The sequence below is a fragment of the Protopterus annectens genome, chromosome 13.part0 (genome assembly GCF_019279795.1).
Source record: "Protopterus annectens isolate FY-2018-M chromosome 13.part0, PAN1.0, whole genome shotgun sequence".
NCBI classification, from domain to species: domain Eukaryota; kingdom Metazoa; phylum Chordata; order Ceratodontiformes; family Protopteridae; genus Protopterus; species Protopterus annectens.
This window is the reverse complement of record NC_056747.1, coordinates 1,150,741,762-1,150,761,717: the sequence shown is the minus strand read 5'-3', so window position 1 is coordinate 1,150,761,717 and position 19,956 is coordinate 1,150,741,762. Positions and strand designations below refer to the sequence as shown.

Here is a 19,956-nt window from a genome sequence, read left to right as displayed (position 1 = left end):
CTTATACTGGGGTGAAATCATTAATTAAATGTCAAAAAAGTCTAATTTGTAGTTTGAGTAATGTTCACAGTACCAGAATAATTCTAGTTTTAAAGGACTAGACCCTAACTGCACTTACCCCATGCAAGGTATGAACAAAACCTCTCAGTATAATAATAATAATAATAATAGTGATTATGATAAAATTATAAATAATAATAATAATAAACATAATCATAACAATGATAATTAATAATAGTGATAATAATAATAAAAAATGACTAACAATAACAATAATAGTAAACAATAATAATAATGTTAAAAATAATAATTAATAATAATAATAATAATAATAATAATAATAATAATAATAAAGGAATGGACTGACCTTCATGCAGTCAAGAATGAAGCTACTTATAAAGCAAAACTGGAAACAAAGATTTCACTTCCCAAAATAGAAGCAGTAGATCAGGAACCTGAGATGGGTGATTACTGCAACGTGAATTTTAAAGAGATCTGAAGTACAGTTCTCAGTTGCTTAGGATTACAGGCAAAGGGAAGGGGTTAAGGTAGTCATGGAATATTTTATTGATGGGCTAATTCATGCCAATGTTAACACTATTTGTTAAGGAGATGACACACCCAATGATAGACGGTACAGTTTGCTGTGTGCTGTATTTCAGATTATACAATGACCCCCCCCCTCCATTAATATTCCAAAACGTGCATGCTGATTGGTCAGCATGCCTGTTGTAAATCAGACTTTGGTCGCCCGGACTTTTTCCATTAGTATGTCTTTTTTTTTTTTGTGTGTTGGACAGCAACGTTGAGCGGAAAAGCTTCGTTGCTGTTATCTTGCTATGTTATACAAGTTTAACATAGTGAGATATCTTAAAAAAAGCAACGGAGATCTTCTTTTCTCCGTTGCTTTTTTAAAGCTGTCTCGCTATGTTAAACTCATTTAACATAGCGAGACAGCTTTAAAAAAAGCAACGGAGAAAGGAAGATCTCTGTTGCTTTTTTTTAAGGTATCTCGCTATGTTAAACTCTTTTAACATAGCGAGACACCTTTTAAAAAGCAACAGAGATCTTCCTTTCTCCGTTGCTTCCACACACAGCTCTGATGTACTGCATAACCATATGCATGTGCAGTACATCAGAACTGCCGCAGAATACTGGACAGCTGTGGAAGGGCAGCAAGGAGGCATTATACAATGCCATTATTTAATGAAAGTAAGTATTTCTTTTCTTAAATAATGTCATTGTATAATAGCAATAACCCACTTCTGGGTGTGGGTAATGCTGGATTTACCCACGGTTGCCTATGTTTGGCCACTTGGGCTGTGCCCTCGTGACCAAACCACACCAACCGTGGGTAAATCCAGCATTACCCACACCCAGGTGTGGGTTATTGCTTAAATATCACTGCTGGAGGATCGTCGTGGTTTCTGCGGTCAGAGTTTTGTACGTCGAAATTGGTTGTGTTAGCTGCTGTGCTCTCACTTTTGAATTATGGGACTGAACAAAGAGGGAGGCGAGTTTTACGTTTGTTTTCTACCTGTTCCTTTAAAAAAAAAAAAAAAAAAAAAAAAAAAAAAAATATATATATATATATATATATATATATATATATATATATATAGATATGAATATCTCAGGAAGTATCGAGAGCTCAAAAGAGCAAAGTAAAAGGAGCAATCATTTTAGATAGAGTCTAAAATGATTGAAAAGAAGAAACACTAAAGCTAATTTTGTTTTTGCATACGGGCAAGTACCCCCTGCACACCCTGCTAATTATGTATACCAACTCTGAGATTGCACAACAACAGGTTAAGGGAAATTCCCTTACCCTGCTGCAATCCAATCTTGCAAAAAAAATCAGACAGCTAAAATTCATTTTAGGAGAACGTTAGAAGGTTCACTCATATGAGTGTTCACTTTTTTTTCAGCACTAAAAATCATTCACTCATATAACTGTTCATTCTTCTAAACTACAATGATATATATATAGACACACACATATATATCCTGTGGGATATAGAGGTGGAATAATGTTTAAAAGTCTTATGTAATATAATATAATGAATGCCACTACTCTGAAGTCAATTTGTTGTGGATTTTTACATTTTGGCAGTAATTAATCTCATGCTGATGAAACAAGATGTTATTAATCATAATGGAGCCCAGAAAAATACAATGGCAGTAAAATCTTCCTTGAAAAACACTTAAAATTCTATATAATACATTTGAAATTGCAAGTTATTAAGTAAACTTGAACTATTTCTGAATGCTTAATAACGATTTTCATACTGCAATGTGCTATACCAGAGGAAGTAAAATTGCTATCTTTGCCTTCCTTAATGTCATCAGTCCCTGCATTGGTATAGATATTCTGAATTGAAGTGCATTTACAGAAATAATGGATTTTTAATTAAATGATATAAGGGATAAACAACATGCATTCTCTGATGGATATATTTTGGAAGAATTGTTGAAGTGTTGCTTACTGCAGTAATTTACTTTTTTATATTCAGAGAAAGCTAAGTATCTTTCTGTTGTCATTTATAGTCAGTAAAAAAAGCAAAAAAAAAAAAAAGACTGAAATGTGTTGGCAAAGGGGGAGGTACATTATCAAAGAGAAAATAAACAAAAGTCAGTTATTTCAATTGAAATAAACATATTAATATTTCTATTTTTAGTTATTATACCAAGTCAAATGTACCTGCTCGACAAGCCACGCTGCTTTGCTAGGGACAGCTTGCACCTGTCACCCCTTGGCTTTCGAATACTGGCTAAGGCACTTGCCACCCCCCTAGTGCCTTTTTTAGGCAAGGCTCAAAAGACAAACCCACCTCCATAGACAATACATGGAAAAAGAAACTAAGGGTAATGCTTGTCAACGCCAGAAGTTTAAACCTCAAAATGCACGCACTCAAGACTCTCCTCAGTCTGGAGAACATCGATGTCTGTGCAGTAACGGAGACCTGGTTCAAGGCTCCCGAAAGCACCCCAGCACAACCAGGTTATACTTCATACCATGCTTTTCGGCCACAAAACTTGGACCGAACCACAAAAGGAGGGGGAGTATCCATATACATCAAAAATACCCACACCTCCAGGTTAGTAGCACTGCACGAAGCAACGGAAACCATCCACGTGCAACTAACAGTAGGCAAAACTGCTTTTCAGTTTATAGCCTGCTACAGACCACCCTCCCAAACTCAGGAACCCCACTCGGCCTTCCTGAAAACACTGGAGAACATGAAAGTCTCTCCTAACACCATCATATTGGGTGACTTCAACTACCCAAACATTGACTGGGTAAACTACTCAAGCCCATACACCCTTGCCCAATGGTTCCTAGAATTTATAAACTCAAATGCTATGGAACAACTGGTCAACACCCCCACAAGAGGGGAAAACATATTGGATCTGGTCATCACAAACATAGGGATTCTATGTTCCACACCAGAGGTATACCCCTCACTGGTAAGGTCAGACCACAAATTAATCTCACTGGACATCCATATCCCGTCCCCACCCCCAGCCAAGGTAACCACGGTAAAGAACTTCTCAAAAGCAAACTTCACACTTCTCAAAACTGAGGTAGTAACCTTCAAAGCCCCTGGGCCAGTGGAAAACATGGCTCAAACTGCAGAATCCTTCGCAAATGCATTCTATGGACACCTACAGGAATGCATGGATCATGCCATCCCAAATAAAACCAAGACTCACTCCTCCAAAGGCAGGAGACCTGTCTGGTGGACCCCAGCCATAAATAAGCTGTACAACTAAAGGAGGAAGCTACAACATGATAGAGCAAGATCCCAAAAAGGGAAGGCATCGCTGATCAGTACTAGCAAGAAGCTACGATCCCTCATAAAATCATCTAAGGCGAGCTCGAATAAAAAATTGCACAAGATACTAAGGACAACCACAAGGCATTCTTTAGTTATGTCAGGAACCTGGGTGGCAACTCCCAGATATGCTCCGAGTTAGTGCAAAACAACAAAAAATACACTGAACCAACAGACATTGCCAACATCCTGGCAGACTGATTCAGTGCAAATTTCTCCCCCCCATCCACCCCAAAAGAGCAAATCTCCATCCCAACAGAGTGTAACCTCCCAGACATCACAGATGATCAGGTGAGAGCTGCCTTCTCCAAAGCAAAAAACACAACATCAATGGGACCAGACGGTGTCCCGGGATGCATCTTACACAAGCTACAAGATGAACTTAACCCTCACCTTAAGTCCCTGTTCAACCTCAGCCTTACCACAGGATATGTACCCAAGGAATGGCGTACAGCAATGGTGGTCCTGCTCCACAAGGGAGGTGCCACAACAGACCCCGGAAACTATTGCCCTATAAGCCTGACTAGCCTGGTCTGCAAAGCTATGGAGCGTATCATCATGGAACTCATAAACAATGATATCGGAAACCTTCAGACACTGGATCCTACCCAGTTCGGCTTTGTTAAAGGCAGGTCTTGCATCTTGAACCTGGTTGACTTCTTTGAAACAGTTACCAGGGCCATAGACGAAGGGAAAGTGGTCCACACAGCCTACCTGGACCTTGCAAAAGCCTTCGACACAATATCCCACTCAGGTATCATAAATAAGCTCACTAGCTTAAATGTCAATCCCTATGTCACAAGATCGGTTGCAAACTGGCTCAGGGATAGAACCCACATGGTCAGAATTACAGGTGCCTTGTCAGACTCTAAACCAGTTACAAGTGGAGTTCCACAAGGCTCAGTCCTGGGACCTCTCCTGTTCGGTATTTACTTCTCTGAGGTACAGGCAAACATGGGAGGACTATGGCTGACAAAGTTCGCAGATGACTGCAAACTAGGTGCCATAATAAACTCCCTGGCTGACACAAGCATACTCCAAAAGGGTCTCACAGAGACAGATAACTGGTGCCAAAGTCATGGCCTGAAGCTAAATGCTAAAAAATGCATAGTCATCCCCTTTGGGAAAAACAAAGTGCCCACAGGCTACCACATAGTAGGTAACACACTAAGTACGGAGGAAGTAATTAGGGATTTGGGGACCCAAGTAGATAGTAATCTCTCCTTTGACAATCACGTTGCCAAAGTGGTTAGAAAGACCTTCTATATAGCCAACCTCATTAGGAAAGGTTTCACATCTAGATCAAGAGAGGTCTTTGTGCCACTCTATTCATCACTCATCAGGCCCATAATTGAATACAATGCCCCATTTGGGATGTACCTTACCCGACACCTGCAGCAACTGGAAAGACCCCAAAAGTACCTCACCAAGAGGATAAAGGGACTCAAACAGATGCCCTATGCAATTAGGCTAAAGAAACTCCAGCTCTACTCAGTTGCTTACCGCCTACTCAGAGGCGATCTCTGCCTGACATATAGGGCCATGTCCAACCCAGAATTAATGGACATGCTCCATCTCAAGAAATCCAAATCTCTTAGAGCTGCACGTTCTAGAGACTTAAACCTGAGCACAGAAATAAATAGGACATGCTGGAGGGACAGATTCATATCCCAGAGACTCCCATCACGCTGGAACAAAATCCCAGTCCAGGTTAGGCAGAGCCCCTCACTGACCCTCTTCAAGAGAAATCTTGATGAGTGGATGGGAGATCGTAAGTATACCGCCGGGATCACTTCTGGGTCCCTGCTAGACAGAGGCACAATAAACTAACCGTAAAGGGACTATATTCTGTGACCTACTATTCACAGTCTACAAATCTATATGGGTGGTGAAAGCCAAACACACTCTGGCTAGGCTTGTAAATGCCCTAGGGCTGATAACCTAGTATCAACCTATGAACCTGTATCATAAATGCAGTTAGATGTGCTGGGATGTATGCAGTACACATATTAGAGCAAACCTGAACTTTTAAGTCACTCAGCCTTTCCTGCACACCTCAAAGTGTTTCAGCAGCATATTCTAAACACCAGAGAAGCAAACCTGTAGCAGTGAAACCAGTAAATATATATAAATAATGTAAACTCTGTTAAAATACCTTATTTGTATCAGTGGTCATAAAAGTAATATTCTGGATGTTTTATGATTGTGTGATCCTATGAGAAAATAGGTGCTTTGCTTCTTAGTTATTAAAATAATGATTTTTGTCGGTTTGATGGCCTGCTGTTTAAATACAAGGACACATATTTGTGTACTTGCAACAAAATAGCTGAGGGCTAAATATTAAGACTTCTTCTTCTTTCAGCTTTTCCTGATTAGGGGTTGCCACAGTGGATCACCTGTCCGCTCATGATTGGCAGTGGAGTTTTACGGTGTCGAGTTGCCAGCCCGGTGCCCAACCTTCCACAGAAGGCACACACATGCACACACTCATGCCTAGGGCCAATTTAGAGTGTCCAATCCACCTACAGCATGTCTTTGGGGATGTGGGAGGAAACCGGAGCACCCGGAGGAAACCCACGCAACCACAGGGAGGACATGCAGACTCCACACAGAAGACACCCCAGCCGAGAATTGAACCAGAGAACCTCTTGCTATGTGGTGGCAACGCTAACCGCTGTACCACCGTGGCCGCCCTAGGACTGAATATTAAGACAATACTTAAAATTTTACATTTTATGTTATTTATTCTCTACTGAAGGAGCTGAGATTGGATTAAAACCTTAGGTACTGAGGTAGGGAGTTTCAGCATACAGGCCCAGTAACATTGGAGACTTTGCTACTATTTGATAATTTCTAGGAGTGCTGAAATTATTTTTTTGGAGATGTAAAAAGACCACTTTCTGTAAAGCACAGCAGGATTTCTGGTATAGGTTAAGACAAAAAAAAAAAAAAGAAATTAATGTACGAGTTTAAATATTAGAGGCCACAAAGAGAGTTTGTTTTGAAATGGACAGGCATGGCTGCTGATGCTACCCTATTTAATGCTGTGTAATGGTGTGTCATTCTTGGTGGTAATATAATTTACCTAGTGATGTGGTGAAGCAGAGCTTGAAGATGATGTACATTTGTAGTGGAGACAATGACAAGGCGAGATAGACATTATCTGAAGTGTTAAATCAGTAGATTTTTGCAATAACAATTCTAGCCTGGGATGACAGGAAGCTAGGTATTCTACAACCTTTAAATGATTGTTTATTTTTGTTTGCACTTTATCTAGTTGCTTCTGAAATGTAATTTAATGTAGTATGTTTGTAAGTTTAAAAGGCTTTATGATCAATCTGTTGGTCCAATTGATACCCACTTAATTTTATAGTAATTTATTTGTAATGTTATTCCATCAAGCCATTTAGTAGCTAGAGAAAAAAAAATATTTCAGATGTGATTCTCTGAGGTGTATCATATCATCTGTGAATAAAGTACTATTAATTGTTGTGACTGCCTTTTAGATGTTATTCTACAGGAAAGAAACAACAAAAAACATGTATGTCTCAGAAAATCCTGCAAGATGTAGGAATTAACAGGCTATAGTTCATTCATTTATGCTAGAAGCATGTTGCTGAAGTCATACAAATATGTGTAATCTATGAATAAGTAGAAAACTTTAATTGAATGTCAAAACGTCTAATTTGTAGTTTGAGTAATGTTCACAGTTCCAGAATAATTCTAGACCGTTTTGTAAAAGAGTAAATAATGTGATTAGAGTAGAAACTATTATAATAAGATTATACTGACTAACAATGAATTAATTGCAGTTAATTTCAAGTTATAGACATTCTAAACAAATTTTTTCTGATGAAGCAAAGCAAAAAATTATGCCATTAGACACTATTTTACTTGAATTCCTGTGTCTTTAGTTATGTAGGATTTATTTGCTTTTTTCTGTTAAATTACTACCTCTCTAGGAAGACACTAATGTTATTGATTTATGTATAGTAAACAGGGGTGTAGGCTTTTTAAACATCTTCTAATAATAAATAACTATAGATGAAGTGTTATATATATGTGAACATTCATACACATTACATGTGTGAAAAGAAACTGAATGAGAAATGTACAGTTGTTTTAATACATTTTCTGCTGGTTAGGCTGATGGAGAAATGTGTGAGTGGACAGGGGACTGACTACCTGGAATAAAGTAATTTTTTTTTTAGGCACAGCATGCTTTCATCAGTGGCCTCAGATATCTTAGTTATCAAAAGAAACTGGCAGCCCTTTCTCTGTACTCAGTGTCTTACAAAGTCCTCCACAGAAGTGTCTCTTACAGGCTTGTCTGTGGAAATCTATGTCTATCCTTCCATGCCATGAAAGATCCAACCCTAGTTGTTCTGTTATTCCGTTTCAGAACTAATGGTACATCAAATAAACTAAACCTTCAGATTAATAAGACACACTGGCATGACAGATTCATATCCCAATGTATCCCTCACCTCTGGAACATACTTCTACTAACATGTCAAGCAGAGCAGCACCTTTGCCACCTTCAAGGTAAACCTAGATAATTAGATGGGCAGCCTCAAATTCTCTCCTGGTCTCTTACCTTGTCCATGAGGCTAGATGGAAATTTTGAATATGTTTTTTTTTTTTTTTTTTGGCTAGGTCTGAAATGGTCTGCAGACTGATTGCCTAGTACTTACTTATGAACATAGCAGAGATGCAGGCTGAGATTCATTAAACCCTTCCATATACTACAAGTAAAGTCATGCTTTGCAGAAGACATATCATGTGTGTCTGTGATCTGAGTGTATTTTCTCTGTGGGGAGCATAAACCCTGCTGGGTCCCTGTATGTAAGAACTCTCCTCTAAGGAGCATTTAGCAGAGCTACACACTTCTGGCTCACTGTGTATCACAACTCATAAGTGAAAGGATTGTGGTCTCCCCTAAGGCTGTGAGTGATTCTGGAAACAAACAGCACATGCAATGTCCAGCTGCATGCCAAAAAATCTTGGCATACATTATATGCAGCCGACCCTTGCAACTTTTGTAAGTATAGATTTGGCCAACAAGGGGAAATTTGCCCTTTTCCCCACTGTAAGTGCGATCCTAGAGTTGGATGTGCCTCCCACATCGGGGGGTGTGGGAGGCATAGCCCCCACTTTGGTGGGTTGGACATATTGTGTTGTGTTTCTTTTTCCATGTTGGCTAAGTGCATACTTCTGTGTTAAAAACTTCGGTAGTGTGATTTTTCTGGTAAAGTAATGGTTCAGTGTTCTTGTCTCGGTGAAGTCATCTTTGGGTAAGTCGGCTTTCAATTATTAGAAGTAGATCTATATATATATATATATATATATATGTATATATATATATATATATACATATATATATATATATACATACACATATATATAGATTCTAAGATTCTGACCCTCACCAAGACAGACAGTCACAGCATCACATACAAGAATGGCTAACATGAAACTCAGGTAGACTTCCTTCTAGAAAGGAGAGGGCACTGGGGTGGAATCAGAGATTTCAACAGCATAAACCACTGGTTGCCACAATCACCTGCAAGCATATGTCAGAGAAGGCTCTAAGGTCAATAGTAATAAGGCTGATGACTTGAAGGGTCACTGGAGTGAAAGCACAAGAGTTCAAGGAAATACTCAGGGTTATAGCACCTTCAGGAAGAAGAGGAAATAGGTAAGTTGAAGAAGAATGGCAGTGCCGCAAAACAGCATGTGTGAGGATGATAGAATAAAAATGCTGCCAAGCCAGGTACATAATGAAAGATGGTGGTGGAATGCAGAAGTCCAGAAGGTTTTCAAAAGAAAAAAGGAGTGCAGGAAACAGTGGGAGATAATAACAACAAACCAGGCTAAGAAGGAATACTAGTTGGGATAATAAAGAGCTTAAGAAAGCAGTCACAGTAGCAAAGAACAAGTCATCAGAGGCCCTCTACCAACTTCTGGAAAGTGACTCAGCAGATGACACAAAGAAACTATATCAGGTTGGAAGTTAAAGACAAAAAGGTAAATGAAGATAGTTATCAAACATCATTCATAAGAGATGGCAGCAGCAAACTGTTTATCAGTCACCAGGACATGAAAGGTAGATGGAAGGAGTACTTCTAGCAGGTCCTGAATGAAGAAAAACCCACAGAAGCTGCTCTGCTCCTGGCACAGCCTATAATGAGAGAAGAGGAGGGGTCCACCATAGAAGAAGTAAGAAAAGCACTAAAGAAAGTTAAGTCAGGGAAAGCAGCAGGCTCAGATGAAGTCACAGCAGATGTGATAAACACGTTGGGTGAGACAGGAGAGAAATAGCTCTTGAGGTTACTCATAGCAGTGTGGAGAGAAAGGTGTATCCCAGATGACCACAGAATAAGTATTCTAGTGCCAGTATAGAAGAACAAAGGGAACATTCACAACTGTGGGCAGTACAGAGGTATCAGACTCTTGTCACACTGCATGAACATTCTGGAGAGGGTGACTGATAAATGAATGCAGATAATAGTAAAAAATAAGATGGGAGGTGAGCAGTTTGGATTCAGGATGGGATACAACACACAACAAATCACATGTTTGCAGTGAGGCAGATAATGGAGAAGACTCTGGAGATAGGGAAAGAGTCCAACTGAGTATTCTTAGACTTGGAGAAAGCAAGCAACAACACCCAAAAGACCCTGATCTGGGTAGTCCTGTGGTAGTTCAAAGTCCCAGAAACATTGGTAATACCAGTGCAGGCCGTGTACAAGGACCCAATGACACAAGTACAAAAAGTGTTCATACTCACAGAGGGCTTCTCAGTGGGAGTGGGAGCAATCAGGGTTCATATCTGAGCCCACTCGTGTTGACACTGGTTATGGACTAGATTAACAAACAGACTGGAAGAAAAGCTCAACAAAAGTGCTGTATTCAGACAATGTAGCACTACAAACAGAGTGTGAACAGAAATTTCAGCAAATGATAGGGAAATGAAATGCAAACCTATGCCATGCAAATAGGGGAAATCAGGAAAAAAGCTGAAAATTGACATAGAAGGTCATGGAAAAGTTTAACAGCTCCAAGTATTTGGGATAGGTGGTTGAGAAGGGAAGTCTGATTGAGGAGGTCAAAGCTAGAATCAGAGGTGCTGTATCCAACTGGAACAGAGTGTCAGGGGTAGTGTATGACAGAAGAATGCAAAGAAGCTGAAAAGTAAGGTGTACAATGCAGTAATGCAACCAGTAAATCCATAGTGGACAGAAACCTGGTCAGTCAAGGCCGAGTAGAAATGAAGATGAAGTACCTGAAATGGATGGTTGGATACACGCTGTTGGACATACAAATAAATGATAACATCATAACAAAAGTCCAAGTAGTTTCAATTGCAGAGAAGGTCAAAAGGAACAGATTATGGTGGTTTGGGCACATGTGTGGGAAAACAGAAAATTATTTGGTGAAGAAGAAGATGTGAGAGAACAGGTATAATGCAAGAGAAAGTGAAGAAATCCAGCCAAGGTACGGACGCATGACAGAATATATCTGCATCATTCAGGCATGATTGCGAAGCAGGTAGAAGAGCGAGCAATGAATGAAGAGAGGTGACAACAGTTGACGTGACACTCACAAACTCAGCCCTAAGGGAGCTGCTACACATCTGCAAATCAAGTAGCATGAGGATCACCCAATCTGGGGATCTAAACTTCGTCAGTGACTCAAACAAAACATGCTAAAGAGACAGAAATATGTTGCAGTGATTGCCCTTCTTTGGAACAGACTTGGGGCTCTGGCTTTGATTCTTTCTGGTACGGCTGAGTTTATACACTTATGCAAGTGGTACAAAGCTTCAGTGTAAGTTTTGGTGTAGTTACCACTTCCAGCTTGGGGTGGGGCTTAGAATGCATTTATACCTTCACCTAGGAGGGTATAATTTGCCTTGGTGAAGTTTTTTTAGTCTGATTTTACCCTTTGTGAGTTCTGGTGTTAGTGCCAGCTCGATATTGACTGATTTGTGGTTAGTTTTAACTAATGAGGGTCCGACAGTTGAGGCAGCATGTTTGACATGTTGGTGAGGACCAGATCCAGAATGTTTTTTCCCCTTGTCTGGGTATGGAGAATTTCTTCCAGTGCATTTGAATAAACAAACTCAAGGAACATTTGCAGTAGTGAGTTAGGGCTAGTGTAGGTTTCCCAGTTGATAGGTTCATAGGTGTTTACTAGGCTAATGACCACAACGGCCTTTGTAAGCCTAGTCATGCATCCAAACTCTTTGACAAGTTCTGAAACCCTTGATAAGTGTAAGCAGGGGCTTGGGAGAGGAAACACTTACAAGCTTGGGCCTGGGCGATGAACCATTTATAGGTTGCCTGTGTCCATTAGAGATATAGGTGCCACACCAGGGATGAATTTCCTGCTCCCCATCCATTATGGTGAGATAATTGAATTATTATTATCCCATCCATGATGGTGGGACAATTGAAATCCCCCATAACCAGTATGATCGATAAAATTTGGATTGTAACCAAAAAAAAGGTACCCAGGAAGGACAACCAGAACCACAACGAATAACAAAGTTTATTCAATCCAACTGCCGAACTTCAAACATAAACGTTACACCTGTAAATGGGTTACTTGTGATTATTTTTGGCACTCCTTCGCTCTTTTTTTGGATATAATTTGGATTGTCTCAAGTTTGGTCATATAGACTTTGTGGGAATTGTGACCCATGGAGGGGGATCTATAACTGGCTATGACTTGAATGGGGTCTTACCCACTGTAACTTGGACATGGAGTAACTCCATGGAGTTGTCCAGTCTTAGATGGGAGGTGAATGTATCTCTAATATAGATTGAAACACTGACTCCTTTGGTTTTCACATGTTCATTTTGTGGTCAAAAGGTGTGGAAGACATTGTAGCCTTGCAAGGCTGTGGTACTCTCTGAGGTCTTGATCCAGGTTTCTGTGACTGCAGAGACATCTACATCTTCTAGTGATAGAAGCATACCTCTCAACCTCTTAGAGAAAAAAAGCCTGGACATAGCCATAAATAAAAGTGGGACAAAGGCCCATAAAATAGAGACAATTTTTTATTATTGCTCTTACAAACTTAGAAAGTTGATATAATAACAGGTTTTATATTAGCATGAATTTTCTGAAGGTTATGAAGTCTGAAACTCAAATCTCTGTCATTATTGTCCAACTTCAGTCTTTAACGATTTGCCACTAATTTGCCAGAAAACCACAATTTTATGAAAAATGGACCAAAGTATGAGGCATAAATATGGACATTCTGTGAAAATCTTTACAGTTGAGAGGTATAGATAGAAGTGCTTCCAGGGAGTGCAGTTTTTGGTTTAAGCTCCTAGCATTTAGCAGCATGACCCTTATTTTGTTCTGATTGGTTAATTTCACATTGGTAAAGCTGTTTTTTAGACCTTGCCTAAAAAAGGCAGTATGGGGGAGGCAAGATCCTTTGCCAGCAGCCGAAAGCCTAGAGGTGCCAGGTGTAAACCATCTCTGGCAAAGCAGCAAGGTTTGTTGACCATGGCTTCCCAGGCTAACAGGAACTGGAGTCTCTTTGAATCACACCAAAAACTGAGCCAGTTATTGAAATCAATCATTTTTTGTTTATAGTGTGGCATTATTCTAGGTGAGGGTAGTATGCTGCTCAAGGCTACTGATCTAGCTGCCTGGGATACATACTGAGAGAGCTCAACCATGTGTCTCTTCATACAGTCCAGTGAGGTACTTCTCAGGTCATTAACACCAACATGAACTATGACAGAGTCATAAAGGTACTTGTTGAGAGATTTGAGTACATGCGTGATCTGATGGCACCATACAGGCAGCTGACTGTGACTTTCTCCTTGTCCAACTTGATGAGTGGGATATCCATGTGTCTTACTACTGAGTCTCCAATGACAGGAAAATTGTTTTTTGAATGTTATGTCTTACTGGCTTGGTGGTGAGACACTGCCATTGCTATGTGTCATGGGTGCTGTGTGGACTGTTAGTTGTAGCAGTTGTGTGTTTTGGAGGTCTCTGGTGTTTTGGTAACTTTTTTGAGAGAACCTCCGTGTATGTGGGTTTACGTGTTTGATGAGTACTATGTGTGTGAGTAGTGGTATGTGTGTGAGTAGTGGTATGTGCATGAGTAGTGGTATGTGTATGAGTAGTGGTACTATGAGCATATGTAGTGGTGGGTGAGTTGACAACCTTCTCCGTGTTACTGTTTTCAGTGAGAGAGAGAGCATGGATTCTAGATTCTTGGTGTAAATACATCTCTTGCACTCTGTACTAGAATGTGCTATTAGTAGAGGGTTGTCTGTGTACATGAGGCAAAAGGACCAATGAGAATGCGTATTCCAAGCCCTAGACTGGCCTCCCCTTACCAGACAGGTCCCAATCAGCACAATTCTTTCACAAAAGTGCAGATAGGCCCCCTTCCAATCCAACAGGCCTGGAAAACATGCTCAGAACAAACATTCTTGTATAATATCAACATATGATTTTCATTTATGCTACATATTAGACTTGTATCTGTCTGCATCTGCAGCAGAGCTAGCAACCTGGCTGTGTGAATCTTCGTTCTAGATGATTCTGACTGTTGAAGTGACACCCTGACCCCATGTGCAGAAATGAGAAAAAGGGGTTGCAGATGGATGGATGGATGAATGGATACCTTTCTGCATGCTTGTTCTCACATATCACTGTTGCATTGATATTGATTCAAGTTTATTGTTTCCTTGGTTGTATTTATGCCAGGCTGAGCCTGAAATGGTTAAGGTGGATCAGTGCTCTACCTCGGTTAACAAACTTTAAATAAATAAATACATACATAAATAAAATAGATAAAAAAAAGTATCTTTGGAAATTAAGTGCTGTGCACACTCAAGTGTCTTTGGATGCCAGGAAGTACTAAATAAATTAGTCAGTGAAGTTGTGCTTAAAGGTTGCGGGAAGATCAACCAAAATGTATGTAAAACTTCTAACCTCCATTATACATTGTCATCTCATGTTACCAGTTTCTACCTTAATGGGCTTCCAAACATCTCCACACCTGCTGCAAATGGATTGAGATCCTTACCCCATTAACTTTCATACCTTGTTACAGTCAATGTGTTTCTTCACAACTGCATTAAACATTCGAACTTCCTCAGAATGCTGAACAAAAATAACAGTAATAATATTAGTTCTTTCCTTACATATGACATGCCTCACATACTGGTCCAGTTATAAAGTTTATTTTTATTTATGTAATTATTTGTTAAATTGAGTAAGTGCACTAATACATGCAGATCCATTCCAGCCATACCAACGTTGCAACAGCAACAGTAAAGATTACATACAGTTGTTCATTAAAAGCAGGGCTTATGCCTTAGTATACTTAGAAATACATATGTGTGTGTGTGTGTGTGTGTGTGTGTGTGTGTGTGTATGCGCTCCCCAGCCAGGTGAGAGCTGATCTTTGTGAGGTCACCATAAAGGCAGGTATGTGAGTATGTGGGCTAACCACATCCCCTTGCGTGCCACATTAACATTCCAGGGGAGGGGGTGCAATAGGTGCATTCTGGGATTGTCCTTCTCTGCTCAGGCATCCCTATTCACCTACTGGGCAGACAACTTCCAAAAAGTCTCCACTGTGGATACACTAATAGTAGGAGGTGTAGGCTGCTGCAACATACCTCTAAAACTCCACCCAGCAGAGGTAAGCTGGCTTCACCTCTACATTTCTCTCCTCTCGCCAGCACAAGGGCTGATAACTGAACTGAGTTATAGTCAGGGCTCCATTCCTTCATGCTACAGAACCAGTGCAGAAATTACACTTTTAAAGCAAGTGAAGTAAGACTGGTATACTTGCAAAATCTATTATTCATAGGTTCATAGATGAATACTAATCTAACTGCCCTGAAGGGCGATTTTAACCTTTGTTAATAACCTCTAGCCAGAATCAAACCCTTTACCTTTTATCTATAAGGAGAAGCCCCTAACAATTATGCAAACCCATTCCAAACCATTAATGGTCAAGAAATGTGCAATCATGTGTGTTGCTCAATCTGTGTTCAGTCTGAATTTAGACAGGTCTGTCATGATATATATTCTTTACCATTTTTGCATTAATTTTCCAAACTTAGGTTTGTATTTTTTGCTTTACGTTTAGAGATCGAACCCTTCCTTTTTTGTGTTAGGACTGTACCAGAGCTTTTTCATACAATAGCATTGTTTCTGGCAATTTGTGCTGTTGTGTAATTAATATTTCCTACCTAGCACGTATGTTCTCCATTCATCATTACCTCCAGTACACTTCTGAACTGTGTGTGAAATTCATAATGAATAGGAGGCAGCCATTATAATATCTGCAATAGACTCTGACTCCCCCTCTTCATTCTCATAATAAGGTACAAACAGGCAATGGTATGTTTATATCTAATAGCACTATTATATGGCCCAGTGGCTGGCGGCTTGGCGGCTTGGTGGCTCAGTGGCTCTAGGCTGTTCTGTAAAGGGTGATAATATGGAGTGCGCATCACGACACCTTTTTTCTCATCATTGACTGTTCACCAAGTGATTGTTTGGTTATGGGTTCTCTTGTATATATTTCCTGGAGTTCGGCGTTGTAATTTACTCATATAAGGGTGTGATAATAGCAAAGACAATTCATTACTGTGTACAGATTTTGATTTCTCAAAATTAGCTCATTTCCACTTTTAGTAGAACAAACTTGGATGAGATGTGTAAACACCAGTATGTTTGTGCGTTTTAAATCATTATCCTAAGATGAATCTAGCATTTTTATAAGGAGGTTTATAATGCCATTATATTAAATTCCCTGTGACGTTAACTCCTTTTTTATCTCACGCACTTTTACTTTCTTACAGTACCTGCTGCATCATGTCTTCCAGAAAGACAGGGGATACAGATGAGGTGTTTGGTGAGTTGATCATTTGCATGGCTAAATTTAAGCAATTAACATAATGTAGATAATTGTTGTCTATGTTTACAATTATTGGTCACAGGCAATATGTCCTAAACAACAAACTCAGTTTCATGTTGGCCCTATTTCCACTGCATCCTTTCAGTTATAAGCCAGTAATATGGCTTAAGTCAGGGTGCTTTGTGGAAGGGTGTTAAAGCAGTTTTACTTTGAGTATACAAAGGAATTGGTGTTAGACTTATTTTATTGATATGCAAGGAAAGAGAAGAAAAGTATATAGTATTAAAGACTGACGGAATAACTTCAATGGTTCTCCGGTCATAAAGGTATATATGAAAAACAAATGAGAATACTACAACGGTCCATTGTAAGATCACTTTCTGCAACATGTTGTTGTTTCAAGGCCATAGAGGTATGCAGCTGTGACTGTGTTTGAAACATTCACTCTCACTCTCTCTCTTTTATTTTACTTTTTTTTTCTATTCTGTCTTACCTTTTCAGTGTTCTTTGACTTCAAACAAAAGTTTTAGTTTGGTATTTTATTGTCATCAGAGATACTATTTTTAAATGTGCAAACAGATGCAGAAGTGCACATATAGGCACTTTGTGTGTGTGTGTACGTGTGCATGTGTGTGTGTGTGTATGTGTGTGTGTGTGTGTGTGTGTGTGTGTGTGTGTGTGTGTGTGTGTGTGTGTGTGTGTGTCGGTGTGTGAGCACATGCGCAAGCGCCCACTGGTGTTTACGCTAATATTTTTTGGATGCTATACATATTGCAAAAGTATATTATTAAAAGTTCTGCTCTGAAAGTGAAATGGTTGCTAAGGCCAGAGGCCTTCATACATACAGGGTCAGTTCTTTACTGCAGGAAAAATACTATGATGTGGATAATAGGATCAGGTCCTTCTTTATAACACTGTTCATGCACCTTGCACTGACAGACAGATACACAGATTTCTTCCACCAAATTTGCACTCTCTCATATACAGGGAAACAAACACACACACACACACACACACACACACACAGATGCTCATGAGTGCACCCACACACACACACACACACACACACACACACACACAGATGCTCATGAGTGCACCCACACACACACACACACACACACACACACACACACACACACACACACACACACACACACACACACACACACACACAGATGCTCATGAGTGCACCCACACACACACACACACACACACACACACACACACACACACACACACACACACACACACACACACACACACACACACACACTCACATACACAGAATCAGGCTTTGATGAAGATCTTCTATCAATTTAAAAAATGTTGTTTTATGTAGCATATAGAATGCCATGGATTGTATTTAATATATATATTTTTTATTTTTTACACATTTGCAGGAACTATGATTTTCTTTTTTCATAGATTCATTGGAAATATGTTGCTTCACTAACTTGCAGGCATTATATTTGTTTGTATGGTTACTGAAAGGCAGGAAGAAAGAATCGTTGTTGTTAATTTTAGTGCTAACAGACAATAAGGACTTTCCTACTAGCAATATTGCTGCAGATAGTATACAGTGTTGGAATTGACTAGCAGCTAATGACAGATTCATGCTGTTTCCTAACCAGACTGTAAGAGTGAACCAGTATTTATGCAGGTGAGACCTGGAGAGAGAAACATGCAGTTAAAAAACAAAAATGACAACTTGTTAAAGCTTACAACCATAACAGAGTGTATTGCTCTGAAAACAAAGTAGAAATGCAGACTGTACTGTATTTTTGTTTAGTAATAAATTATTATATATTCTTGAGCAAAATATCTGTGAGAATCACTGCGACACTAATGTATTATGAATTAGGGATACAGACTGTAGGCAAGAGGGGGCTGGAATTTATCGGAGAAAAGTGGCAAAAGGACCTAGGTATTGAGAGCAAATAACTAGGCAGTGAAAGATGATAGAATGGGAAGATGCCAAGAATTTATTTGGACTGCAGGTTAGAGATTGCCTTCCCTATAAGGGATTGATATCAGAGTATAAGCAAATAAAAGAAATGGAGGCGGGGGGTCTTAAACAAAATACTAACGCTGGTAGAATTTGCAATATAATCTAGAACAGAAGCTGCCATTAAAAAAGGAATGATTAGTAGAGCATATAAAATACTGCATGATAATTATACAAATCAATCAGAGCGTGTTATAAAGGATTGGGGAGATAGATCGGATACGCAATTTGCAAAGAAAATACGGGAGGATATATGTATGTCTCCCAAATATGCAACAAAATCTAGATTTAGGGTTTTTGCCTTGAAATGTTTGCATATATATTTTTATACCACAAGCAGACTCCAGAGAATTTTTCCTCAGGCAGACAGCAAATGCATGTGTGATGGGGAAGAAAGAGATAATGGGGAACATATTTTCTGGGAGTGTGGTGAGTTGGCAAACTTTAAGGATTCCCTGCAGAATGCAATGCTGGAGATGCTGAGTGGGCAGATTGGTCTGATGAGGGAGATGATTTTTCTGAGTTATGATACAGAATTGGAATTGCCTAGACATGGTCTCTACTCTCTAATAATGGTGGCTGCCAAAAAAGCAATTACTAAAAAATAGAAATCAAAATTTAAACCAATTATACTGGAAGTAATGAATATAGTAACAGAGGTAAAACAACTGGAACCGAGATCTTTAGAAAAGGGTAGGAGCAAACTACATATGAAAAATTGAGAATTGTGTGAACAATACATACAAGAGAGGAATGATGTTTAAAAGGCAGCAGAAATTAAATGAAATATGTAATGCTTGAGTGAGAAAGATTGGGTAGATTATAAGTAATGTATAACATTTGCAACTGGGAGTGTGTCAGTATAGTTTTTGATGTAAAATGCTTGCAGTTAGGATTGTGTCAGTGTGGTTTGTTTTCATTTATATAAATGTATGATTGCCTATGTAATAAGTGATGGTCTCCTAAAGATGTTTCTTGTTTAAAGGCAGGAATTCAATAATTTATGTAATGGCGCTTAGGTTATATGATATATAATAATATAGGTGAAGTATAATGTTTGTTATGTTAATATAGTTTGATTACTTTTATATGAATGTAAATTTGTCTGTGTCACAAGGGATATTTCAATAAAGGTGCTCGAAAAAGAAAAAAAAAACATTAATGTGTTATGGACTTGGTTTGCTGACTCATAGTCAGACCCC

At 39.3% G+C, this 19,956-nt stretch overlaps 1 protein-coding gene across 1 annotated transcript in view; it reads left to right on the top strand.

Moving 5' to 3' along the window:
* SAMD14 (sterile alpha motif domain containing 14) overlaps positions 1 to 19,956 on the top strand; it is a 785,691-nt gene that overhangs the window by 192,925 nt on the left and 572,810 nt on the right. Inside the window, exon 2 of the mRNA XM_044055147.1 lies at positions 16,694 to 16,746. Within this exon, the coding sequence (XP_043911082.1) occupies positions 16,707 to 16,746 (40 nt within the window). The 5' untranslated portion in view covers positions 16,694 to 16,706. The remainder of the gene's footprint in view (positions 1 to 16,693; positions 16,747 to 19,956) is intronic.